General features: G+C 53.8%; 1 protein-coding gene across 1 annotated transcript; it reads right to left on the bottom strand.

The window, feature by feature from the left end:
- Positions 1-25,686, bottom strand: LOC144490705 (myosin-7-like; the record flags this gene model as incomplete). The annotated part of the gene is made up of 8 exons (XM_078208412.1): positions 1-104; positions 3,082-3,180; positions 6,168-6,231; positions 9,551-9,643; positions 11,261-11,369; positions 23,421-23,448; positions 24,186-24,342; positions 25,523-25,686. Coding segments are annotated over 8 exons (818 nt in total), but the record flags the coding sequence as incomplete, so codon positions are not given.
- Positions 25,687-25,871: the final 185 nt, after the last annotated feature.

Below are 25,871 nucleotides of genomic sequence, written 5' to 3'. Positions count from 1 at the left end.
GTCAGTGGCCATGAGTTCCTCTGCATCGTCAATGGAGGCTACGGTTGTCTCTCCTTGGGAGATGAAGCTATAGTCGTAAGGGTTGTTTGTGACAAGCATCATTTCTTGAGAGAGAATCGGGACGGAGAGAGAGAGAGAGAAGGAGAGAGTGAACGAGAGGGAGTGATAGGAGAAGACAAGAATAAGCATCAGATCGAAAATAGCCAACTACGGTTCAGAGATTGGGGAGAGGGTGGGGACTGAGGGAGACATAAGGATACATCGGAACTAGGAGCAGGAGTGGGCCATCTGGCCCCTCGAGCCTGCTCCGCCATTCAATAAGATCATGGCTGATCTTTTCATGGACTCAGCTCCACTTACCCGCCCGCTCACCATAACCCTTAATTCCTTTACTGTTCAAAAATCTATCCATCCTTGCCTTAAAAACATTCAATGAGGTAGCCTCAACTGGGCCGGGAATTCCACAGATTCACAACCCTTTGTGTGAAGAAGTTCCTCCTCAACTCAGTCCTAAATCTGCTCCCCCTTATTTTGAGGCCATGCCCCCTAGTTCTAGTTTCACCCGCCAGTGGAAACAACTTCCCTGCTTCTATCTTATCTATTCCCTTCATAATCTTATATGTTTCTATAAGATCTCCCCTCATTCTTCTGAATTCCAGTGAGTATAGCCACAGTCTACTCAGTCTCTCCTCATAAGCCAACCCTCTCAACTCCGGAATCAACTGAGTGAATCTCCTCTGCACCCCCTCCAGTGCCAGTAGATCCTTTCTCAAGTAAGGAGACCAAAACTGTACACAGTAACTCCAGGTGTGGCCTCACCAGCACCTTATACAGCTGCAACATAACCTCGCTGTTTTTAAACTCCATCCCTCTAGCAATGAAGGACACAATTCCATTTGCCTTCTTAATTCCCTGCTGCACCTGCAAACCAACTCCTTGAGATTCCTGCACAAGGACACCCAGGTCCCTCTGCACAGCAGCATGCTGCAATTTTTTACCATATAAACGGGGAGAGGGTTGGGAGAGTGAGGGAGATGGGGAGAAGGTGGGGGACTGAGGGGGAGAGGGTGGGGGACTGAGGGGGAGAGGGTGGGGGACTGAGGGAGATGGGGAGAGGGTAGGGGAGTGAGGGAGATGGGGAGGAGGGGGAGTGAGGGAGACGGGGAAGGGGGGGAGTGAGGGAGACGGGGAGAGGTTGGGGGACTGAGGGAGACGGGGAGAGGGTGGGGGTTGGGGAGACGGGGAGAGGGTGGGGGACTGAGGGAGACGGGGAGAGGGTGGAGGTTGGTGAGACGGGGAGAGGGTGGAGGTTGGGGAGACGGGGAGAGGGTGGGGGACTGAGGGAGACGGGGAGAGGGTGGAGGTTGGGGAGACGGGAAGAGGGTGGGGGAGTGAGGGAGACGGGGAGAGTGTGGGGGTTGGGGAGACGGGGAGAGGGTGGAGGTTGGGGAGACGGGGAGAGGGTGGGGGACTGAGGGAGACGGGGAGAGGGTGGAGGTTGGGGAGACGGGGAGAGGGTGGGGTTTGGGGAGACGGGGAGAGGGTGGGGGTTGGGGAGACGGGGAGAGGGTGGGGGTTGGGGAGACGGGGAGAGGGTGGGGGTTGGGTAGACGGGGAGAGGGTAGAGGTTGGGGAGACGGGGAGAGGGTGGGTGTTGGGGCGACGGGGAGAGGGTGGGGGGCTGGGGAGACAGGGAGAGGGTGGGGGAGTGAGGGAGACGGGGAGAGGGTGGGGGACTGAGGGAGACGGGGAGAGGGTGGGGGACTGAGGGAGACGGGGAGAGGGTGGAGGTTGGGGAGACGGGGAGAGGGTGGGGGTTGGGGAGACGGGGAGAGGGTGGAGGTTGGGGAGACGGGGAGAGGGTGGGGGTTGGGGAGATGGGGAGAGAGTGGGTGGAGATTGGGGAGAGAGTGGGGGGAGATTGGGGAGAGAGTGGGTGGAGGTTGGGGAGACGGGGAGAGCGTGGGTGTTGGGGAGACGGGGAGAGGGTGGGGGTTGGGGAGACGGGGAGAGGGTGGGGGTTGGGGAGACGGGGAGAGGGTGGGGTTTGGGGAGACGGGGAGAGGGTGGAGGTTGGGGAGACGGGGAGAGGGTGGAGGTTGGGGAGACGGGGAGAGGGTGGAGGTTGGGGAGACGGGGAGAGGGTGGAGGTTGGGGAGACGGGGAGAGGGTGGGGTTTGGGGAGACGGGGAGAGGGTGGAGGTTGGGGAGACGGGGAGAGGGTGGGGGACTGAGGGAGACGGGGAGAGGGTGGAGGTTGGGGAGACGGGGAGAGGGTGGGGGTTGGGGAGACGGGGAGAGGGCGGGGGTCGGGGAGAGGGTGGGGGTTGGGGAGACGGGGAGAGGGTGGGTGGAGATTGGGGAGAGAGTGGGTGGAGGTTGGGGAGACGGGGAGAGGGTGGGGGTTGGGGAGACGGGGAGAGGGTGAGGGAGTGAGGGAGACGGGGAGAGGGTGGGGGAGTGAGGGAGACGGGGAGAGGGTGGGGGAGTGAGGGAGACGGGGAGAGGGTGGGTGTTGGGGAGGCGGGGATAGGGTGGGGGTTGGGGAGACGGGGAGAGGGTGAGGGAGTGAGGGAGATGGGGAGAGAGTGGGTGGAGGTTGGGGAGAGAGTGGGTGGAGATTGGGGAGAGAGTGGGTGGAGGTTGGGGAGAGAGTGGGTGGAGATTGGGGAGAGAGTGGGTGGAGATTGGGGAGAGAGTGGGTGGAGGTTGGGGAGAGGGTGGGGGTTTGGGGAGACGGGGAGAGGGTGGGGGTTGGGGAGACGGGGAGAGGGTGGAGGTTGGGGAGACGGGGAGAGGGTGGGGACTGAGGGAGACGGGGAGAGGGTGGGGGACTGAGGGAGACGGGGAGAGGGTGGAGGTTGGGGAGACGGGGAGAGGGTGGGGGACTGAGGGAGACGGGGAGAGGGTGGAGGTTGGGGAGACGGGGAGAGGGTGGGGGTTGGGGAGATTGGGGAGAGAGTGGGTGGAGATTGGGGAGAGAGTGGGTGGAGATTGGGGAGAGAGTGGGTGGAGGTTGGGGAGAGAGTGGGTGGAGATTGGGGAGATGGCTACCAGGCCCAGAGTGACCTCCGTACTTACCCAGCAGTTCTGGTTTCTTATTGGACAGAATCTGATAGAAAATATGATAGTTTCTCTCAGCTTTGAGTTGGAAAATGACTCGAGACTTCTCCAGGAGATCTACGGGGGAAACGGAGGCAGGATTAGCGTGTAGGCCCCGACTGGGCCTTTAGTCAGACCTGAATCCAGAGACAGACTCCCAAACACCACTCCCACCGGCCTCCCGAACCCCTTCGGCCCCTCTGATAGCCCCTCTCCCAGTGTTGAAAGAACAAAGAAAATTACAGCACAGGAACCGGCCCTTCGGCCCTCCAAACCTGCACCGACCATGCTGCCCCGACTGAACTAAAACCCCCTACACTTCCGGGGACCGTATCCCTCCATTCCCATCCTATTCACGTATCTTTTCATTCTTTTTTCCATATCCCCCCCACCCCTCCCCCAACCTTTTGCCCGGAGCTCTGTAAGTTCGTTACCATCGGAAACGGCAATTTTCTTTGCCAACTTTTCCAATCCTTCTCCTGAATCCCGTTTCTGGGAAACACGCTCGCAAGTTTCCCACCACTGAACCCGAGATTATTCTGTATGGGGTTCACCTCTGGGTGACCCACGTTTGAATGTTTGCAATTAGTCTCTAAGTGACCCTGGGACTTCATTATTTATTCATCTCTGTTCTCTCGCTGTCTCCAAGGTTAGCGATATTTACCATTCGTCTCTAACTGACCCTGGGACTTAATTATTTATTCATCTTTACTCTCTTAGTGTCTCCAAGGTTAGGGATGTTTGCCAGAAGTCTCTAAGCGACCCCAGGACTTTATTAGAACCAAGAACAAAGAAAATTACAGCACAGGAACAGGCCCTTCGGCCCCTCCAAGCCTGCACCGACCGTGCTGCCCCCGACTGAACTAAAACCCCCTCCCCTTCCGGGGACCGTATCCCTCTATTCCCATCCTATTCATGTATTTGTCCAGACGCCCCTTAAAACTCACTATCGTATCCGCTTCCACTCCCTCCCCCGGCAGCGAGTTCCAGGCACCCACCACCCTCTGTGTAAAAAAACTTGCCTCGTACATCTCCTTTAAACCTTGCCCCTCGCACCTTAAACCTGTGCCCCCCTAGTAATTGACTCTTCCACCCTGGGGAAAAAGCTTCTGACTATCCACTCTGTCCATGCCCCTCATAATCTTGTCGACTTCTATCAGGTCTCCCCTCAACCTCCGTCGTTCCAGTGAGAACAAACCGAGTTTCTCCAACCTCTCCTCATAGCTAATGCCCTCCATAACAGGCAACCTCCTGGGAAATCTTTTCCGTACCCTCTCCAAAGCCTCCACATCCTTCTGGTAGTGCGGCGACCAGAATTGAACACTATATTCCAAGTGCGGCCTAACTAAGGTTCTATAAAGCTGCAACATGACTTGCCAATTTTTAAACTCAATGCCCCGGCCGATGAAGGCAAGCATGCCGTCTGCCTTCTTGACTACCTTCTCCACCTGCGTTGCCACTTTCAGTGACCTGTGTCCCTGTACACCCAGATCCCTCTGCCTATCAATACTCTTCAGGGTTCTGCCATTTACTCTATATTTCCAATCTGTATTAGACCTTCCAAAATGCATTCCCTCATGTTCGAGAGTGGGGAATTGGTACAGGTTAACAGCGAGTGATGTCCTGAGGTTCACGATCCTCTGACAGCCTCAATATCACACTGAGATTTGTCTGGACTGCGGGAGGGAATATTAGTTACTTGTCCAGTCCCAACGAGCGAGTGCGAACCTGCCTCGGATCGCTGTTCCAGGTCCCATTCCCGATTCTCCTCAACCTGTGCCCCCCTCAATCCCCAACTTCTCCCCCGGGAAGAGATTCGAGAAGAGGGGCTGAATGGCCTCCTCCTGTTCCTGTGTAACAGGCTCGAGAGAGAGAGAGAGAGGGGCTGAATGGCCTCCTCCTGTTCCTGTGTAACAGGCTCGAGAGAGAGAGAGAGGGGCTGAATGGCCTCCTCCTGTTCCTGTGTAACAGGCTCGAGAGAGAGAGAGGGGCTGAATGGCCTCCTCCTGTTCCTGTGTAACAGGCTCAAGAGAGAGAGAGGGGCTGAATGGCCTCCTCCTGTTCCTGTGTAACAGGCTCAAGAGAGAGAGAGGGGCTGAATGGCCTCCTCCTGTTCTTGTGTAACAGGCTTGAGAGAGAGGGGCTGAATGGCCTCCTCCGGTTCCTGTGTAACAGGCTTGAGAGAGAGAGGGGCTGAATGGCCTCCTCCTGTTCCTGTGTAACAGGCTCGAGAGAGAGAGAGAGAGAGGGGCTGAATGGCCTCCTCCTGTTCCTGTGTAACAGGCTTGAGAGAGAGAGGGGCTGAATGGCCTCCTCCCGTTCCTGTGTAACAGGCTTGAGAGAGAGAGGGGCTGAATGGCCTCCTCCTGTTCCTGTGTAACAGGCTCGAGAGAGAGAGAGAGAGAGAGGGGCTGAATGGCCTCCTCCTGTTCCTGTGTAACAGGCTCGAGAGAGAGAGAGAGAGAGAGGGGCTGAATGGCCTCCTCCTGTTCCTGTGTAACAGGCTCGAGAGAGAGAGAGAGAGAGAGAGGGGCTGAATGGCCTCCTCCTGTTCCTGTGTAACAGCCGAGAGAGAGAGGGGCTGAATGGCCTCCTCCTGTTCCTGTGTAACAGGCTGGAGAGAGAGGGGCTGAATGGCCTCCTCCTGTTCCTGTGTAACAGGCTTGAGAGAGAGAGGGGCTGAATGGCCTCCTCCTGTTCCTGTGTAACAGGCTTGAGAGAGAAGGGCTGAATGGCCTCCTCCTGTTCCTGTGCAACAGGCTCAAGAGAGAGAGGGGCTGAATGGCCTCCTCCTGTTCCTGTGTAACAGGCTTGAGAGAGAGAGAGAGAGAGGGGCTGAATGGCCTCCTCTGTGTAACAGGCTCGAGAGAGAGAGAGAGAGGGGCTGAATGGCCTCCTCCTGTTCCTGTGTAACAGGCTCAAGAGAGAGAGAGAGAGGGGCAGAATCCCTACAATCTCCCCACCATCTCTCCCTCGCCGCCCTGCCCCGACCTGGGTCTTGCCCCCATCCCCCACCCAGCTCTCCCCTACTGCGTTCCCGGGCACCCCAGGGTGTTAGTACTCACAAGTCTCGATGTCTGCCGACGCAAGCTTGCCCGAGGCAGCAAAGTGAATCCGAATGAATTTACCCTGTGAGAGAGAGAGAGAGAGAGAGAGAGTTCGACCGAGGTTCTGACAACACGTAATCCCACCGCCATCCTTAACTTATTATCCTATCCATTCCTGGGACACGGGCGTCGCTGGGTGGGCCGCCATTTATTGCCCATCCCCAGTTGCCCCCTTGAGAAAGTGGTGGTGAGCCGCCATCTTGAATCGTTGCAGTCCCCGTTCTGTGGGTTGACCCACAATGCCGTTCGGGGAGGGAATTCCAGGATTTTGACCCAGCGACCGTGAAGGAACGGCCGATTATATCCCCGAGTCGGGATGGTGAGTTGCTTGGAGGGAAACCTCCAGGTGGTGGTGTTCCCCATGGATCTGCTGCCTTTGTCCTTGTTGAAGTTGTACAAGACATTGGTAAGGCCACACTTGGAATACTGTGTACAGTTCTGGTCACCCTATTATAGAAAGGATATTATTAAACTAGAAAGAGTGCAGAAAAGATTTACTAGGATGCTACCGGGACTTGATGGATTGAGTTATAAGGAGAGGCTGGATAGACTGGGACTTTTTTCTCTGGAGCGTAGGAGGCTGAGGGGTGATCTTATAGAGGTCTATAAAATAATGAGGGGCACAGATCAGCTGGATAGTCAACATCTTTTCCCAAAGACAAGACCACAATTGGAAGACTGTGTACAGTTCCGGACATCCTATTATAGAAAGGATATTATTAAACTAGAAAGAGTGCAGAGAAGATTTACTCGGATGCTACCGGGACTTGATGGATTGAGTTATAAGGAGAGGCTGGATAGACTGGGACTTTTTTCTCTGGAGCGTAGGAGGCTGAGGGGTGATCTTATAGAGGTCTATAAAATAATGAGGGGCACAGATCAGCTCGATAGTCAATATCTTGAGTACAATGTGAAGGGAAAGACTCTTAGTACTGTGGAGGATCAGAAGGACCTTGGGGTCCGGGTCCATAGGACTCTGAAATCGGCCCCGCAGGTGGAGGAGGTGGTTAAGAAGGCGTATGGTGTGCTGGCCTTTATCAATCGAGGGATTGAGTTTAGGAGTCCGGGGATAATGATGCAGCTATATAAGACCCTCGTCAGACCCCACTTGGAGTACTGTGCTCAGTTCTGGTCGCCTCATTACAGGAAGGATGTGGAAAAGATTGAAAGGGTGCAGAGGAGATTAACAAGGATGTTGCCTGGATTGAGTGGCACGCCTTATGAGGATAGGCTGAGGGAGCTCGGTCTTTTCTCCTTGGAGAGACGTAGGATGAGAGGAGACCTAATAGAGGTGTATAAGATGTTGAGAGGCATAGATCGGGTGGACTCTCAGAGGCTTTTTCCCAGGGTGGAAATGGCTGCTACGAGAGGACACAGGTTTAAGGTGCTGGGGGGTAGGTACAGGGGAGATGTTAGGGGGAAGTGTTTCACACAGAGGGTGGTGGGCGAGTGGAATCGGCTGCCGTCAGTGGGGCAAACTCAATAGGGTCTTTTAAGAGACTCCTGGATGAGTACATGGGACTTAATAGGATGGAGGGTTATAGGTAGGCCTAAAAGGTAGGGATGTGCTCGGCACAACTTGTGGGGCCGAAGGGCCTGTTTTGTGCTGTAGTTTTTCTCTGTTTCTATCTTGTCCCAAAGGTAGGGGAGTCTAAAACTAGAGGGCATAGGTTTAAGGTGAGAGGGGAGAGATACAGAAGGGTCCAGAGGGGCAGTATTGTTTGCACAGAGGGTGGTGAGTGTCTGGGACGAGCTGCCCGAGGCAGGAGGAGAGCGATGGGCAATAAATGCTGGCCCAGCCAGTGATGCCCATGTCCCATGAATGAATGAAAAACGCAACCCCTAAAGCCCCAGCGGCCGAGCAGAGATTAACTGGAAGTCCATCCGAGGGGACTCCGCATTCCGAAATCCACTGCCAACAAGCTTGCCCGCGAAATATGTCTCCAAAGTAGTGAGGGTGCCCTCGGTTGCTTCAATCACCGGGGCAGAGAGAGGACCCCTTATAACCCAGAACTCATGCCACAGACTCCATCATCCATCATTCCCCTGTCACCCATTGACCTTTAACCTTTCGGCAGCAGTCCTTCCTGTGTGTGCCCACGGACAGGGTCAGTGCTGAGGGAGCGCCGCACTGTCGGAGGGTCAGTGCTGAGGGAGCGCCGTACTGTGGGAGGGTCAGTGCTGAGGGAGCGCCGCACTGTGGGAGGGTCAGTGCTGAGGGAGCGCCGCACTGTGGGAGGGTCGGTGCTGAGGGAGCGCCGCACTGTGGGAGGGTCAGTGCTGAGGGAGCGCCGCACTGTGGGAGGGTCAGTGCTGAGGGAGTGCCGCACTGTGGGAGGGTCAGTGCTGAGGGAGCGCCGCACTGTGGGAGGGTCAGTGCTGAGGGAGCGCCGCACTGTGGGAGGATCAGTGCTGAGGGAGCGCCGCACTGTGGGGAGGGTCAGTGCTGAGGGAGCGCCGCACTGTGGGAGGGTCAGTGCTGAGGGAACGCTGCACTGTGGGAGGGTCAGTGCTGAGGGAGCGCCGCACTGTGGGAGGGTCGGTGCTGAGGGAGCGCCGCACTGTGGGAGGGTCAGTGCTGAGGGAGCGCCGCACTGTGGGAGGGTCAGTGCTGAGGGAGCGCCGCACTGTGGGAGGGTCAGTGCTGAGGGAGCGCCGCACTGTGGGAGGGTCAGTGCTGAGGGAGCGCCGCACTGTGGGAGGATCAGTGCTGAGGGAGCGCCGCACTGTGGGGAGGGTCAGTGCTGAGGGAGCGCCGCACTGTGGGAGGGTCAGTGCTGAGGGAACGCCGCACTGTGGGAGGGTCAGTGCTGAGGGAGCGCCGCACTGTGGGAGGGTCGGTGCTGAGGGAGCGCCGCACTGTGGGAGGGTCAGTGCTGAGGGAGCGCCGCACTGTGGGGAGGGTCGGTGCTGAGGGAGCGGCGCACTGTGGGAGGGTCAGTGCTGAGGGAGCGCCGCACTGTGGGAGGGTCGGTGCTGAGGGAGCGCCGCACTGTGGGGAGGGTCAGTGCTGAGGGAGCGCCGCACTGTGGGGAGGGTCAGTGCTGAGGGAGCGCCGCACTGTGGGAGGGTCAGTGCTGAGGGAACGCCGCACTGTGGGAGGGTCAGTGCTGAGGGAACGCCGCACTGTGGGAGGGTCAGTGCTGAGGGAGCGCCGCACTGTGGGAGGGTCGGTGCTGAGGGAGCGCCGCACTGTGGGAGGGTCAGTGCTGAGGGAGCGCCGCACTGTGGGAGGGTCAGTGCTGAGGGAGCGCCGCACTGTGGGGAGGGTCAGTGCCGAGGGTTGTGAAGAGCAGGTTCGGATGTATCAGGTTGCTAGATAAATGCAAAACTTGACTCACAAATCTGGAGGAGTTGTCATTCCTCAAGGTTTTGGCGTTTCCAAAAGCCTCCAACGCAGGGTTTGCCTGAATGATTTGATCTTCCAGAGTTCCCTGAATGGACAGGAGGGGGCAAAGGTCAAAGGTAAGAAAGTGAGGGTCAGAGGTCACCACAGGAAACCCGATCCTCCAAGCACACCCATTCTGAAGAGCCAAACCAACATCTTCCCTGAGACCACAAGACATAGGAGCAGAATGAGGCCACTCGGCCCATCGAGTCTGTACCGACCGCAATCCCACCCAGGCCCCACCCCCGAACAATGGGTTCCACCATTTACTGTGCAATCCCTACATGCATTGGACCTTCCAAATGCAAGACCACAAGACATAGGAGCAGAATGAGGCCACTCGGCCCATCGAGTCTGCTCCGCCATTCAATCCTGGCTGATATTTTTCTCATCCCCATTCTCCTGCCTTTTCCCCATAACCCCCGATCCCCTTATTAATCAAGAACCTATCTATCTCTGTCTTAAAGACACTCAGTGACCCGACCTCCACAGCCTTCTGCGGCAAAGAGTTCCTCAGATTCCCCACTCTCTGGCTGAAGAAATTCCTCCTCATCTCTGTTTTAAAGGATCGTCCCTTTAGCCTGAGGTTGTGCCCTCTGGTTCTAGTTTTTCCTCCTAGTGGAAACATCCTCTCCACGTCCACTCTATCCAGGCCTCGCAGTATCCTGTAAGTTTCAATAAGATCCCCCCTCATCCTTCTAAACTCCAACGAGTACAGACCCAGAGTCCTCAACCCGTTCCTCACACGACAAGCTCTTCATTCCAGGGATCATTCTTGTGAAACGTTAGAAGCACAGAAACCTAAAAGATAGGAGCAGGAGGAGGCCATTCGGCCCCTCGAGCCTGCTCCCCCATTCATCACCCTCACGGCTGATCATCCAACTCAATAGCCTAATTCTGCTTTCCTCCCGTGTCTGCGTGGGTTTCCTCCGGGTGCTCTGGTTTCCTCCCACAGTCTGAAAGATGTGCAGGTTAGGTGGATTGGCCATGCTAAATTGTCCCTTAGTGTCCAAAGATGTGTAGGTTAGGTGGATTGGCCATGGTAAATTGTCCCTTAGTGTCCAAAGATGTGTAGGTTAGGTGGATTGGCCATGCTAAATTGTCCCTTAGTGTCCAAAGATGTGTAGGTTAGGTGGATTGGCCATGGTAAATTGTCCCTTAGTGTCCAAAGATGTGTACGTTAGGTGGATTGGCCATGCTAAATTGTCCCTTAGTGTCCAAAGATGTGTAGGTTAGGTGGATTGGCCATGCTAAATTGTCCCTTAGTGTCCAAAGATGTGTAGGTTAGGTGGATTGGCCATGCTAAATTGTCCCTTAGTGTCCAAAGATGTGTAGGTTAGGTGGATTGGCCATGCTAAATTGCCCCTTAGTGTCCAAAGATGTGTAGGTTAGGTGGATTGGTCATGCTAAATTGTCCCTTAGTGTCCAAAGATGTGTAGGTTAGGTGCTGAGTTCTCCCTCAGTGTAGCCAAACAGGCGCCGGAGTGTGGCGACTCGGGGATTTTCACAGTAACTTCATTGCAGTGTTAATGTAAGCCGATTTGTGACACTAATAAATAAACTTTAGACGTATCAGACGGGAACCAACTGATTGAAACCGCCCGAGGTTTCCGCCCAGTCTCTCGAACCAAAACAACGGCGGGGAATCCCGAGGCAGACCGACCTTTCCACTGGCAATAGCATCCTTCTTCGCTGAGGCACCAGAAGCAATGCTGGCAAAATATTGGATAACCCTCTTGGTGTTCACAGTCTTCCCAGCTCCCGATTCTCCGCTGCAGACAAAACGAGGCAACGTCACTCTGTATCCAACCCCGTGCTGTACCTGTCCTGGGAGTGTTTGATGGGGGACAGTGTAGAGAGAGAGTTACTCTGTATCTAACCCCGTGCTGTACCTGTCCCGGGAGTGTTTGATGGGGGACAGTGTAGAGAGAGCTTTACTCTGTATCTAACCCCGTGCTGTACCTGTCCTGGGAGTGTTTGATGGGGGACAGTGTAGAGGGAGCTTTACTCTGTATCTAACCCCGTGCTGTACCTGTCCTGGGAGTGTTTGATGGGGACAGTGTCTCGGGAGCTTTACTCTGTATCTAACCCCGTGCTGTACCTGTCCTGGGAGTGTTTGATGGGGACAGTGTAGAGGGAGCTTTACTCTGTATCTAACCCCGTGCTGTACCTGTCCTGGGAGTGTTTGATGGGGACAGTGTAGAGGGAGCTTTACTCTGTATCTAACCCCGTGCTGTACCTGTCCTGGGAGTGTTTGATGGGGGACAGTGTAGAGGGAGCTTTACTCTGTATCTAACCCCGTGCTGTACCTGTCCTGGGAGTGTTTGATGGGGGACAGTGTAGAGGGAGCTTTACTCTGTATCTAACCCTGTGCTGTACCTGTCCTGGGAGTGTTTGATGGGGGACAGTGTAGAGGGAGCTTTACTCTGTATCTAACCCCGTGCTGTACCTGTCCTGGGAGTGTTTGATGGGGGACAGTGTAGAGGGAGCTTTACTCTGTATCTAACCCCGTGCTGTACCTGTCCTGGGAGTGTTTGATGGGGGACAGTGTAGAGGGAGCTTTACTCTGTATCTAACCCCGTGCTGTACCTGTCCTGGGAGTGTTTGATGGGGGACAGTGTAGAGGGAGCTTTACTCTGTATCTAACCCCGTGCTGTACCTGTCCTGGGAGTGTTTGATGGGGGACAGTGTAGAGGGAGCTTCACTCTGTATCTAACCCCGTGCTGTACCTGTCCTGGGAGTGTTTGATGGGGGACAGTGTAGAGGGAGCTTTACTCTGTATCTAACCCTGTGCTGTACCTGTCCTGGGAGTGTTTGATGGGGACATTGTAGAGGGAGCTTTACTCTGTATCTAACCCCGTGCTGTACCTGTCCTGGGAGTGTTTGATGGGGGACAGTGTAGAGGGAGCTTTACTCTGTATCTAACCCCGTGCTGTACCTGTCCTGGGAGTGTTTGATGGGGATAGTGTAGAGGGAGCTTTACTCTGTATCTAACCCCGTGCTGTACGTGTCCTGGGAGTGTTTGATGGGGGACAGTGTAGAGGGAGCTTTACTCTGTATCTAACCCCGTGCTGTACCTGTCCTGGGAGTGTTTGATGGGGGACAGTGTAGAGGGAGCTTTACTCTGTATCTAACCCCGTGCTGTACCTGTCCTGGGAGTGTTTGATGGGGACAGTATAGAGGGAGCTTTGCTCTGTATCTAACCCCGTGCTGTACCTGTCCTGGGAGTGTTTGATGGGGATAGTGTACAGGAACTTTACTCTGTATCTAACGCCGTGCTGTACCTGTCCTGGGAGTGTTTGATGGGGGACAGTGTAGAGGGAGCTTTACTCTGTATCTAACCCCGTGCTGTACCTGTCCTGGGAGTGTTTGATGGGGATAGTGTAGAGGGAGCTTTACTCTGTATCTAACCCCGTGCTGTACCTGTCCTGGTAGTGTTTGATGGGGGACAGTGTAGAGGGAGCTTTACTCTGTATCTAACCCCGTGCTGTACCTGTCCTGGGAGTGTTTGATGGGGGACAGTGTAGAGGGAGCTTTACTCTGTATCTAACCCCGTGCTGTACCTGTCCTGGGAGTGTTTGATGGGGACAGTGTAGAGGGAGCTTTACTCTGTATCTAACCCCGTGCTGTACCTGTCCTGGGAGTGTTTGATGGGGACAGTGTAGAGGGAGCTTTACTCTGTATCTAACCCTGTGCTGTACCTGTCCTGGGAGTGTTTGATGGGGACAGTGTAGAGGGAGCTTTACTCTATCTAACCCCGTGCTGTACCTGTCCTGGGAGTGTTTGATGGGGACAGTGTAGAGGGAGCTTTACTCTGTATCTAACCCCGTGCTGTACCTGTCCTGGGAGTGTTTGATGGGGGACAGTGTAGAGGGAGCTTTACTCTGTATCTAACCCCGTGCTGTACCTGTCCTGGGAGTGTTTGATGGGGGACAGTGTAGAGGGAGCTTTACTCTGTATCTAACCCTGTGCTGTACCTGTCCTGGGAGTGTTTGATGGGGGACAGTGTAGAGGGAGCTTTACTCTGTATCTAACCCCGTGCTGTACCTGTCCTGGGAGTGTTTGATGGGGACAGTGTAGAGGGAGCTTTACTCTGTATCTAACCTCATGCTGTACCTGTCCTGGGAGTGTTTGATGGGGACAGTGTAGAGGGAGCTTTACTCTGTATCTAACCCCGTGCTGTTGCTGTCCTGGGAGTGTTTGATGGGGACAGTGTAGAGGGAGCTTTACTCTGTATCTAGCCCCGTGCTGTACCTGTCCTGGGAGTGTTTGATGGGGACAGTGTAGAGGGAGCTTTACTCTGTATCTAACCCCGTGCTGTACCTGTCCTGGGAGTGTTTGATGGGACAGTGTAGAGGGAGCTTTACTCTGTATCTAACCCCATGCTGTACCTGTCCTGGGAGTGTTTGATGGGGACAGTGTAGAGGGAGCTTTACTCTGTATCTAACCTCATGCTGTACCTGTCCTGGGAGTGTTTGATGGGGACAGTGTAGAGGGAGCTTTACTCTGTATCTAACCCCGTGCTGTACCTGTCCTGGGAGTGTTTGATGGGGACAGTGTAGAGGGAGCTTTACTCGTATCTAACCCCGTGCTGTACCTGTCCTGGGAGTGTTTGATGGGGGACAGTGTAGAGGGAGCTTTACTCTGTATCTAACCCCGTGCTGTTGCTGTCCTGGGAGTGTTTGATGGGGACAGTGGAGAGGGAGCTTTACTCTGTATCTAGCCCCGTGCTGTACCTGTCCTGGGAGTGTTTGATGGGGACAGTGTAGAGGGAGCTTTACTCTGTATCTAACCCCGTGCTGTACCTGTCCTGGGAGTGTTTGATGGGGACAGTGTAGAGGGAGCTTCACTCTGTATCTAACCCCATGCTGTACCTGTCCTGGGAGTGTTTGATGGGACAGTGTAGAGGGAGCTTTACTCTGTATCTAACCCCATGCTGTACCTGTCCTGGGAGTGTTTGATGGGGACAGTGTAGAGGGAGCTTTACTCTGTATCTAACCCCGTGCTGTACCTGTCCTGGGAGTGTTTGATGGGGACAGTGTAGAGGGAGCTTTACTCGTATCTAACCCCGTGCTGTACCTGTCCTGGGAGTGTTTGATGGGGGACAGTGTAGAGGGAGCTTTACTCTGTATCTAACCCCGTGCTGTTGCTGTCCTGGGAGTGTTTGATGGGGACAGTGGAGAGGGAGCTTTACTCTGTATCTAGCCCCGTGCTGTACCTGTCCTGGGAGTGTTTGATGGGGACAGTGTAGAGGGAGCTTTACTCTGTATCTAACCCCGTGCTGTACCTGTCCTGGGAGTGTTTGATGGGGACAGTGTAGAGGGAGCTTCACTCTGTATCTAACCCCATGCTGTACCTGTCCTGGGAGTGTTTGATGGGACAGTGTAGAGGGAGCTTTACTCTGTATCTAACCCCATGCTGTACCTGTCCTGGGAGTGTTTGATGGGGACAGTGTAGAGGGAGCTTTACTCTGTATCTAACCTCATGCTGTACCTGTCCTGGGAGTGTTTGATGGGGACAGTGTAGAGGGAGCTTTACTCTGTATCTAACCCCGTGCTGTACCTGTCCTGGGAGTGTTTGATGGGGACAGTGTAGAGGGAGCTTTACTCGTATCTAACCCCGTGCTGTACCTGTCCTGGGAGTGTTTGATGGGGGACAGTGTAGAGGGAGCTTTACTCTGTATCTAACCCCGTGCTGTACCTGTCCTGGGAGTGTTTGATGGGGGACAGTTAGAGGGAGCATTACTCTGTATATAACCCCGTGCTGTACCTGTCCTGGGAGTGTTTGATGGGGGACAGTGTAGAGGGAGCTTTACTCTGTATCTAACCCCGTGCTGTACCTGTCCTGGGGGTGTTTGATGGGGACAGTGTAGAGGGAGCTTTACTCTGTATCTAACCCCGTGCTGTACCTGTCCTGGGAGTGTTTGATGGGGGACAGTGTAGAGGTAGCTTTACTCTGTATCTAACCCCGTGCTGTACCTGTCCTGGGAGTGTTTGATGGGGACAGTGCAGAGGGAGCTTTACTCTGTATCTAACCCCGTGCTGTCCCTGTCCTGGGAGTGTTTGATGGGGACAGTGTAGAGGGAGCTTTACTCTGTATCTAACCCCGTGCTGTACCTGTCCTGGGAGTGTTTGATGGGGGACAGTGTAGAGGGAGCTTTACTCTGTATCTAACCCCGTGCTGTACCTGTCCTGGGAGTGTTTGATGGGGCACAGTGTAGAGGGAGCTTTACTCTGTATCTAACCCTGTGCTGTACCTGTCCTGGGAGTGTTTGATGGGGACAGTGTAGAGGGAGCTTTACTCTGTATCTGACCCCGTGCTGTACCTGTCCTGGGAGTGTTTGATGGGGACAGTGTAGAGGGAGCTTTACTCTGTATCTAACCCCGTGCTGTACCTGTCCTGGGAGTGTTTGATGGGGACAGTGTAGAGGGAGCTTTACTCTGTATCTAACCCCGTGCTGTACCTGTCCTGGGAGTGTTTGATGGGGGGACAGTGTAGAGGGAGCTTTACTCTGTATCTAACCCCGTGCTGTACCTGTCCTGGGAGTGTTTGATGGGGACAGTGTAGAGGGAGCTTTACTCTGTATCTAACCCTGTGCTGTACCTGTCCTGGGAGTGTTTGATGGGGACAGTGGAGAGGGAGCTTCACTCTGTATCTAACCCCGTGCTGTACCTGTCCTGGGAGTGTTTGATGGGACAGTGTAGAGGGAGCTTTACTCTGTATCTAACCCCGTGCTGTACCTGTCCTGGGAGTGTTTGATGGGGGACAGTGTAGAGGGAGCTTTACTCTGTATCTAACCCCGTGCTGTACCTGTCCTGGGAGTGTTTGATGGGGGACAGTGTAGAGGGAGCTTTACTCTGTATCTAACCCCGTGCTGTACCTGTCCTGGGAGTGTTTGATGGGGGACAGTGTAGAGGGAGCTTTACTCTGTATCTAACCCCGTGCTGTACCTGTCCTGGGAGTGTTTGATGGGGGACAGTGTAGAGGGAGCTTCACTCTGTATCTAACCCCGTGCTGTACCTGTCCTGGGAGTGTTTGATGGGGGACAGTGTAGAGGGAGCTTTACTCTGTATCTAACCCTGTGCTGTACCTGTCCTGGGAGTGTTTGATGGGGACATTGTAGAGGGAGCTTTACTCTGTATCTAACCCCGTGCTGTACCTGTCCTGGGAGTGTTTGATGGGGGACAGTGTAGAGGGAGCTTTACTCTGTATCTAACCCCGTGCTGTACCTGTCCTGGGAGTGTTTGATGGGGATAGTGTAGAGGGAGCTTTACTCTGTATCTAACCCCGTGCTGTACGTGTCCTGGGAGTGTTTGATGGGGGACAGTGTAGAGGGAGCTTTACTCTGTATCTAACCCCGTGCTGTACCTGTCCTGGGAGTGTTTGATGGGGGACAGTGTAGAGGGAGCTTTACTCTGTATCTAACCCCGTGCTGTACCTGTCCTGGGAGTGTTTGATGGGGACAGTATAGAGGGAGCTTTGCTCTGTATCTAACCCCGTGCTGTACCTGTCCTGGGAGTGTTTGATGGGGATAGTGTACAGGAACTTTACTCTGTATCTAACGCCGTGCTGTACCTGTCCTGGGAGTGTTTGATGGGGGACAGTGTAGAGGGAGCTTTACTCTGTATCTAACCCCGTGCTGTACCTGTCCTGGGAGTGTTTGATGGGATAGTGTAGAGGGAGCTTTACTCTGTATCTAACCCCGTGCTGTACCTGTCCTGGTAGTGTTTGATGGGGGACAGTGTAGAGGGAGCTTTACTCTGTATCTAACCCCGTGCTGTACCTGTCCTGGGAGTGTTTGATGGGGGACAGTGTAGAGGGAGCTTTACTCTGTATCTAACCCCGTGCTGTACCTGTCCTGGGAGTGTTTGATGGGGACAGTGTAGAGGGAGCTTTACTCTGTATCTAACCCCGTGCTGTACCTGTCCTGGGAGTGTTTGATGGGGACAGTGTAGAGGGAGCTTTACTCTGTATCTAACCCCGTGCTGTACCTGTCCTGGGAGTGTTTGATGGGGACAGTGTAGAGGGAGCTTTACTCTATCTAACCCCGTGCTGTACCTGTCCTGGGAGTGTTTGATGGGGACAGTGTAGAGGGAGCTTTACTCTGTATCTAACCCCGTGCTGTACCTGTCCTGGGAGTGTTTGATGGGGACAGTGTAGAGGGAGCTTTAGTCTGTATCTAACCCCGTGCTGTACCTGTCCTGGGAGTGTTTGATGGGGGACAGTGTAGAGGGAGCTTTACTCTGTATCTAACCCTGTGCTGTACCTGTCCTGGGAGTGTTTGATGGGGGACAGTGTAGAGGGAGCTTTACTCTGTATCTAACCCCGTGCTGTACCTGTCCTGGGAGTGTTTGATGGGGACAGTGTAGAGGGAGCTTTACTCTGTATCTAACCTCATGCTGTACCTGTCCTGGGAGTGTTTGATGGGGACAGTGTAGAGGGAGCTTTACTCTGTATCTAACCCCGTGCTGTTGCTGTCCTGGGAGTGTTTGATGGGGACAGTGTAGAGGGAGCTTTACTCTGTATCTAGCCCCGTGCTGTACCTGTCCTGGGAGTGTTTGATGGGGACAGTGTAGAGGGAGCTTTACTCTGTATCTAACCCCGTGCTGTACCTGTCCTGGGAGTGTTTGATGGGGACAGTGTAGAGGGAGCTTCACTCTGTATCTAACCCCGTGCTGTACCTGTCCTGGGAGTGTTTGATGGGACAGTGTAGAGGGAGCTTTACTCTGTATCTAACCCCATGCTGTACCTGTCCTGGGAGTGTTTGATGGGGACAGTGTAGAGGGAGCTTTACTCTGTATCTAACCTCATGCTGTACCTGTCCTGGGAGTGTTTGATGGGGACAGTGTAGAGGGAGCTTTACTCTGTATCTAACCCCGTGCTGTACCTGTCCTGGGAGTGTTTGATGGGTACAGTGTAGAGGGAGCTTTACTCGTATCTAACCCCGTGCTGTACCTGTCCTGGGAGTGTTTGATGGGGGACAGTGTAGAGGGAGCTTTACTCTGTATCTAACCCCGTGCTGTTGCTGTCCTGGGAGTGTTTGATGGGGACAGTGTAGAGGGAGCTTTACTCTGTATCTAGCCCCGTGCTGTACCTGTCCTGGGAGTGTTTGATGGGGACAGTGTAGAGGGAGCTTTACTCTGTATCTAACCCCGTGCTGTACCTGTCCTGGGAGTGTTTGATGGGGACAGTGTAGAGGGAGCTTTACTCTGTATCTAACCCCGTGCTGTACCTGTCCTGGGAGTGTTTGATGGGGACAGTGTAGAGGGAGCTTTACTCTGTATCTAACCCTGTGCTGTACCTGTCCTGGGAGTGTTTGATGGGGACAGTGGAGAGGGAGCTTCACTCTGTATCTAACCCCGTGCTGTACCTGTCCTGGGAGTGTTTGATGGGACAGTGTAGAGGGAGCTTTACTCTGTATCTAACCCCGTGCTGTACCTGTCCTGGGAGTGTTTGATGGGGGACAGTGTAGAGGGAGCTTTACTCTGTATCTAACCCCGTGCTGTACCTGTCCTGGGAGTGTTTGATGGGGGACAGTGTAGAGGGAGCTTTACTCTGTATCTAACCCCGTGCTGTACCTGTCCTGGGAGTGTTTGATGGGGGACAGTGTAGAGGGAGCTTTACTCTGTATCTAACCCCGTGCTGTACCTGTCCTGGGAGTGTTTGATGGGGGACAGTGTAGAGGGAGCTTCACTCTGTATCTAACCCCGTGCTGTACCTGTCCTGGGAGTGTTTGATGGGGGACAGTGTAGAGGGAGCTTTACTCTGTATCTAACCCTGTGCTGTACCTGTCCTGGGAGTGTTTGATGGGGACATTGTAGAGGGAGCTTTACTCTGTATCTAACCCCGTGCTGTACCTGTCCTGGGAGTGTTTGATGGGGGACAGTGTAGAGGGAGCTTTACTCTGTATCTAACCCCGTGCTGTACCTGTCCTGGGAGTGTTTGATGGGGATAGTGTAGAGGGAGCTTTACTCTGTATCTAACCCCGTGCTGTACGTGTCCTGGGAGTGTTTGATGGGGGACAGTGTAGAGGGAGCTTTACTCTGTATCTAACCCCGTGCTGTACCTGTCCTGGGAGTGTTTGATGGGGGACAGTGTAGAGGGAGCTTTACTCTGTATCTAACCCCGTGCTGTACCTGTCCTGGGAGTGTTTGATGGGGACAGTATAGAGGGAGCTTTGCTCTGTATCTAACCCCGTGCTGTACCTGTCCTGGGAGTGTTTGATGGGGATAGTGTACAGGAACTTTACTCTGTATCTAACGCCGTGCTGTACCTGTCCTGGGAGTGTTTGATGGGGGACAGTGTAGAGGGAGCTTTACTCTGTATCTAACCCCGTGCTGTACCTGTCCTGGGAGTGTTTGATGGGATAGTGTAGAGGGAGCTTTACTCTGTATCTAACCCCGTGCTGTACCTGTCCTGGTAGTGTTTGATGGGGGACAGTGTAGAGGGAGCTTTACTCTGTATCTAACCCCGTGCTGTACCTGTCCTGGGAGTGTTTGATGGGGGACAGTGTAGAGGGAGCTTTACTCTGTATCTAACCCCGTGCTGTACCTGTCCTGGGAGTGTTTGATGGGGACAGTGTAGAGGGAGCTTTACTCTGTATCTAACCCCGTGCTGTACCTGTCCTGGGAGTGTTTGATGGGGACAGTGTAGAGGGAGCTTTACTCTGTATCTAACCCCGTGCTGTACCTGTCCTGGGAGTGTTTGATGGGGACAGTGTAGAGGGAGCTTTACTCTATCTAACCCCGTGCTGTACCTGTCCTGGGAGTGTTTGATGGGGACAGTGTAGAGGGAGCTATACTCTGTATCTAACCCCGTGCTGTACCTGTCCTGGGAGTGTTTGATGGGGACAGTGTAGAGGGAGCTTTAGTCTGTATCTAACCCCGTGCTGTACCTGTCCTGGGAGTGTTTGATGGGGGACAGTGTAGAGGGAGCTTTACTCTGTATCTAACCCTGTGCTGTACCTGTCCTGGGAGTGTTTGATGGGGGACAGTGTAGAGGGAGCTTTACTCTGTATCTAACCCCGTGCTGTACCTGTCCTGGGAGTGTTTGATGGGGACAGTGTAGAGGGAGCTTTACTCTGTATCTAACCTCATGCTGTACCTGTCCTGGGAGTGTTTGATGGGGACAGTGTAGAGGGAGCTTTACTCTGTATCTAACCCCGTGCTGTTGCTGTCCTGGGAGTGTTTGATGGGGACAGTGTAGAGGGAGCTTTACTCTGTATCTAGCCCCGTGCTGTACCTGTCCTGGGAGTGTTTGATGGGGACAGTGTAGAGGGAGCTTTACTCTGTATCTAACCCCGTGCTGTACCTGTCCTGGGAGTGTTTGATGGGGACAGTGTAGAGGGAGCTTCACTCTGTATCTAACCCCGTGCTGTACCTGTCCTGGGAGTGTTTGATGGGACAGTGTAGAGGGAGCTTTACTCTGTATCTAACCCCATGCTGTACCTGTCCTGGGAGTGTTTGATGGGGACAGTGTAGAGGGAGCTTTACTCTGTATCTAACCTCATGCTGTACCTGTCCTGGGAGTGTTTGATGGGGACAGTGTAGAGGGAGCTTTACTCTGTATCTAACCCCGTGCTGTACCTGTCCTGGGAGTGTTTGATGGGGACAGTGTAGAGGGAGCTTTACTCGTATCTAACCCCGTGCTGTACCTGTCCTGGGAGTGTTTGATGGGGGACAGTGTAGAGGGAGCTTTACTCTGTATCTAACCCCGTGCTGTTGCTGTCCTGGGAGTGTTTGATGGGGACAGTGTAGAGGGAGCTTTACTCTGTATCTAGCCCCGTGCTGTACCTGTCCTGGGAGTGTTTGATGGGGACAGTGTAGAGGGAGCTTTACTCTGTATCTAACCCCGTGCTGTACCTGTCCTGGGAGTGTTTGATGGGGACAGTGTAGAGGGAGCTTCACTCTGTATCTAACCCCGTGCTGTACCTGTCCTGGGAGTGTTTGATGGGACAGTGTAGAGGGAGCTTTACTCTGTATCTAACCCCATGCTGTACCTGTCCTGGGAGTGTTTGATGGGGACAGTGTAGAGGGAGCTTTACTCTGTATCTAACCTCATGCTGTACCTGTCCTGGGAGTGTTTGATGGGGACAGTGTAGAGGGAGCTTTACTCTGTATCTAACCCCGTGCTGTACCTGTCCTGGGAGTGTTTGATGGGGACAGTGTAGAGGGAGCTTTACTCGTATCTAACCCCGTGCTGTACCTGTCCTGGGAGTGTTTGATGGGGGACAGTGTAGAGGGAGCTTTACTCTGTATCTAACCCCGTGCTGTACCTGTCCTGGGAGTGTTTGATGGGGGACAGTTAGAGGGAGCTTTACTCTGTATATAACCCCGTGCTGTACCTGTCCTGGGAGTGTTTGATGGGGGACAGTGTAGAGGGAGCTTTACTCTGTATCTAACCACGTGCTGTACCTGTCCTGGGAGTGTTTGATGGGGGACAGTGTAGAGGGAGCTTTACTCTGTATCTAACCCCGTGCTGTACCTGTCCTGGGAGTGTTTGATGGGGCACAGTGTAGAGGGAGCTTTACTCTGTATCTAACCCTGTGCTGTACCTGTCCTGGGAGTGTTTGATGGGGACAGTGTAGAGGGAGCTTTACTCTGTATCTGACCCCGTGCTGTACCTGTCCTGGGAGTGTTTGATGGGGACAGTGTAGAGGGAGCTTTACTCTGTATCTAACCCCGTGCTGTACCTGTCCTGGGAGTGTTTGATGGGGACAGTGTAGAGGGAGCTTTACTCTGTATCTAACCCCGTGCTGTACCTGTCCTGGGAGTGTTTGATGGGGGACAGTGTAGAGGGAGCTTTACTCTGTATCTAACCCCGTGCTGTACCTGTCCTGGGAGTGTTTGATGGGGACAGTGTAGAGGGAGCTTTACTCTGTATCTAACCCTGTGCTGTACCTGTCCTGGGAGTGTTTGATGGGGACAGTGGAGAGGGAGCTTTACTCTGTATCTAACCCCGTGCTGTACCTGTCCTGGGAGTGTTTGATGGGGACAGTGTAGAGGGAGCTTTACTCTGTATCTAACCCCGTGCTGTACCTGTCCTGGGAGTGTTTGATGGGGACAGTGGAGAGGGAGCTTTACTCTGTATCTAACCCTGTGCTGTACCTGTCCTGGAGTGTTTGATGGGGACAGTGTAGAGGGAGCTTTACTCTGTATCTAACCCCGTGCTGTACCTGTCCTGGGAGTGTTTGATGGGGGACAGTGTAGAGGGAGCTTTACTCTGTATCTAACCCCGTGCTGTACCTGTCCTGGGAGTGTTTGATGGGGACAGTGTAGAGGGAGCTTTACTCTGTATCTAACCCCGTGCTGTACCTGTCCTGGGAGTGTTTGATGGGGGACAGTGTAGAGGGAGCTTTACTCTGTATCTAACCCCGTGCTGTACCTGTCCTGGGAGTGTTTGCTGGGGGGACAGTGTAGAGGGAGCTTTACTCTGTATCTAACCCCGTGCTGTACCTGTCCTGGGAGTGTTTGATGGGGACAGTGTAGAGGGAGCTTTACTCTGTATCTAACCCCGTGCTGTACCTGTCCTGGGAGTGTTTGATGGGGACAGTGTAGAGGGAGCTTTACTCTGTATCTAACCCCGTGCTGTACCTGTCCTGGGAGTGTTTGATGGGGTCAGTGTAGAGGGAGCTTTACTCTGTATCTAACCCCGTGCTGTACCTGTCCTGGGAGTGTTTGATGGGGGACAGTGTAGAGGGAGCTTTACTCTGTATCTAACCCCGTGCTGTACCTGTCCTGGGAGTGTTTGATGGGGGGACAGTGTAGAGGGAGCTTTACTCTGTCAGTAACCCCACAGATTTGAAATTCTGATGAAATACTCACGTGATCAGAATAGACTGATTCTCCCTATCTGTTGGAATAAAAAGTACAATTAATATCTGCAAGTTTGTGTCCCGGATGGGCTGTTACAGCACAGAAAGAGGCCATTTGCCCCTTCCTGCCTGTACTAGCCCTTTGAAAGTGCGGTCATTCTTTTTTCCATATCCCCCCCACCCCTCCCCCAACCTTTTTCCCGGAGCTCTGTAATTTCGTCACCATCGGAAAGGCAATTTTCTTTGCCAACTTTTCCAATCCTTCTCCTGAATCCCGTTTCTGGGAAACACGCTCGCAAGTTTCCCACCACTGATTCCCGAGATTATTCCGTATAGGGTTCACCTCTGGGTGACCCACATTTGCATGTTTGCAATTAGTCTCTAAGTGACCCCCCATCTTTGGTGAGGGTCGTCGCGGACATGCAATTAGTCTCTAAGTGACCCCCCATCTTTGGTGAGGGTCGTCGCGGGCATGCAATTAGTCTCTAAGTGACCCCCCATCTTTGGTGAGGGTCGTCGCGGGCATGCAATTAGTCTCTAAGTGACCCCCCCCATCTTTGGTGAGGGTCGTCGCGGGCATGCAATTAGTCTCTAAGTGACCCTCAGATTATGTTATTCATGTTCGTTTCAAGGTGACCCAAGGTTGGCGTGTCATTAGTTGCCAGATGATCTGAGGGTCCGCCGTCCTTTTCTGATTCGCGTGTCCCCCCCCCCCCCCGAGCCCCGTGCCCTCCCCCCCGCACCCCGCACCCGCCCCCGCCCCCAAGCTCCGTACCTGTCAACATGTACTGGTAGGCATTGTCCGAGATGGAGAAGATGTGGGGTGGAGCCTCAGCCCGTTTTTTACCCCTGTAGGCGGACACCACCTGGGAACTGTAGACGGGTAACATCTTGTAGGGGTTCACCGTCACACAGAAGAGACCGGAATACGTCTGCCATGGGGGGAAGGAGGGACAGAGTCACACAGCGGGACGTTCAACAGTGAACAGGTGCAAGGGTGTCAGTGGGTGAAAGTGTGGGAGAGGGAGAGGGAAGGAGGCAGTGAGACTGAGACAGGGAGAGAGAGAGAGAGAGAGATAGACTGAGACAGGGAGAGAGAGAGAGAGGGGGGGACTGAGACAGAGAGAGACAGAGAGAGAGATAGACTCAGACAGGGAGAGAGAGAGGGACTGAGACAGAGAGAGAGAGAGACTGAGACAAAGAGAGAGAGAGAGACAGAGAGAGAGACAGAGAGAGAGAGAGACAGAGAGAGAGAGATACAGAGATACAAACACAGAGATACAGAGACAGGGATACAAAGACAGAGAGACAGAGAGAGGAGAGAGACAGAGAGAGAGAGACAGAGCGAGACAGACAGAGAGAGACAGAGAGAGGAGAGAGACAGAGAGAGAGAAACAGAGCGAGACAGACAGAGAGAGAGAGAGACAGAGAGAGATACAGAGAGAGAGAGAGATACAGAGATACAAACACAGAGATACAGAGAGAGGAGAGAGACAGAGAGAGAGAGAGAGCGAGACAGAGAGAGAGACAGATAGAGACAGAGAGAGAGAGAGACAGAGACAGAGCGAGAGAGAGAGACAGAGAGAGAGACAGAGAGAGAGACAGAGAGAGAGAGACAGAGAGACAGGGAGAGAGAGAGAGACAGAGAGAGAGACAGATAGAGAGAGACAGATAGAGAGAGACAGAGAGAGAGAGACAGAGAGAGAGAGAGACAGAGAGAGAGAGAGAGAGAGACAGACAGAGAGAGAGAGAGACAGAGAGAGAGAGACAGAGAGAGAGAGACTGAGAGACAGAGAGAGAGAGAGAGGAGAAAGACAGAGAGAGAGAGACAGAGAGAGAGACAGAGAGAGAGAGACAGATAGAGAGAGACAGATAGAGAGAGACAGATAGAGAGAGAGACAGAGAGAGAGAGAGACAGACAGAGAGAGAGACAGACAGACAGCAGATGGACTTGAGGGGTCAGATGGAAGGAGGGAGGGAGAGAGGAGATGTGGAAGAGAGATGGGGAGGGAGGGAAAGTAGAGGGAGTTGGAGAGAGAGAGAGTGTGTGTGTAAAAATGGAGGAAGAGAGAGAAGGGGAGATTGAGAGAGGGGGACAGAGTGAAAACTCACGTAGATCATCCAGGCCGCGTAGCGTTCCTTCAGGTTGTAGAGCACCGCAGGTTCGTGCAGAAAGGTTAACATGGCCATATCCTCAATCTTATCAAACTTCGGAGGGTTCTGATTCAGAATGGCATCATCTTTCACAACCACAGTCTGAGGATCCAACACAACGACTCGGGTTAGAGAGAGAGAAAGAGAGAGGGAGGGAGAGAGAGACAGAGAGAGAGAGACAGAGAGAGAGACAGAGAGAGAGAGACAGAGAGAGACAGACAGAGAGAGAGAGACAGAGAGAGAGAGACAGAGAGAGAGAGACAGAGAGAGAGAGACAGAGAGAGAGAGACAGAGAGAGAGAGACAGA

The sequence above is a fragment of the Mustelus asterias genome, unplaced genomic scaffold, assembly GCF_964213995.1.
Source record: "Mustelus asterias unplaced genomic scaffold, sMusAst1.hap1.1 HAP1_SCAFFOLD_3651, whole genome shotgun sequence".
NCBI classification, from domain to species: domain Eukaryota; kingdom Metazoa; phylum Chordata; class Chondrichthyes; order Carcharhiniformes; family Triakidae; genus Mustelus; species Mustelus asterias.
Note: the sequence above shows the minus strand (reverse complement) of the source record. Positions and strands in the feature narration are given on the sequence as shown.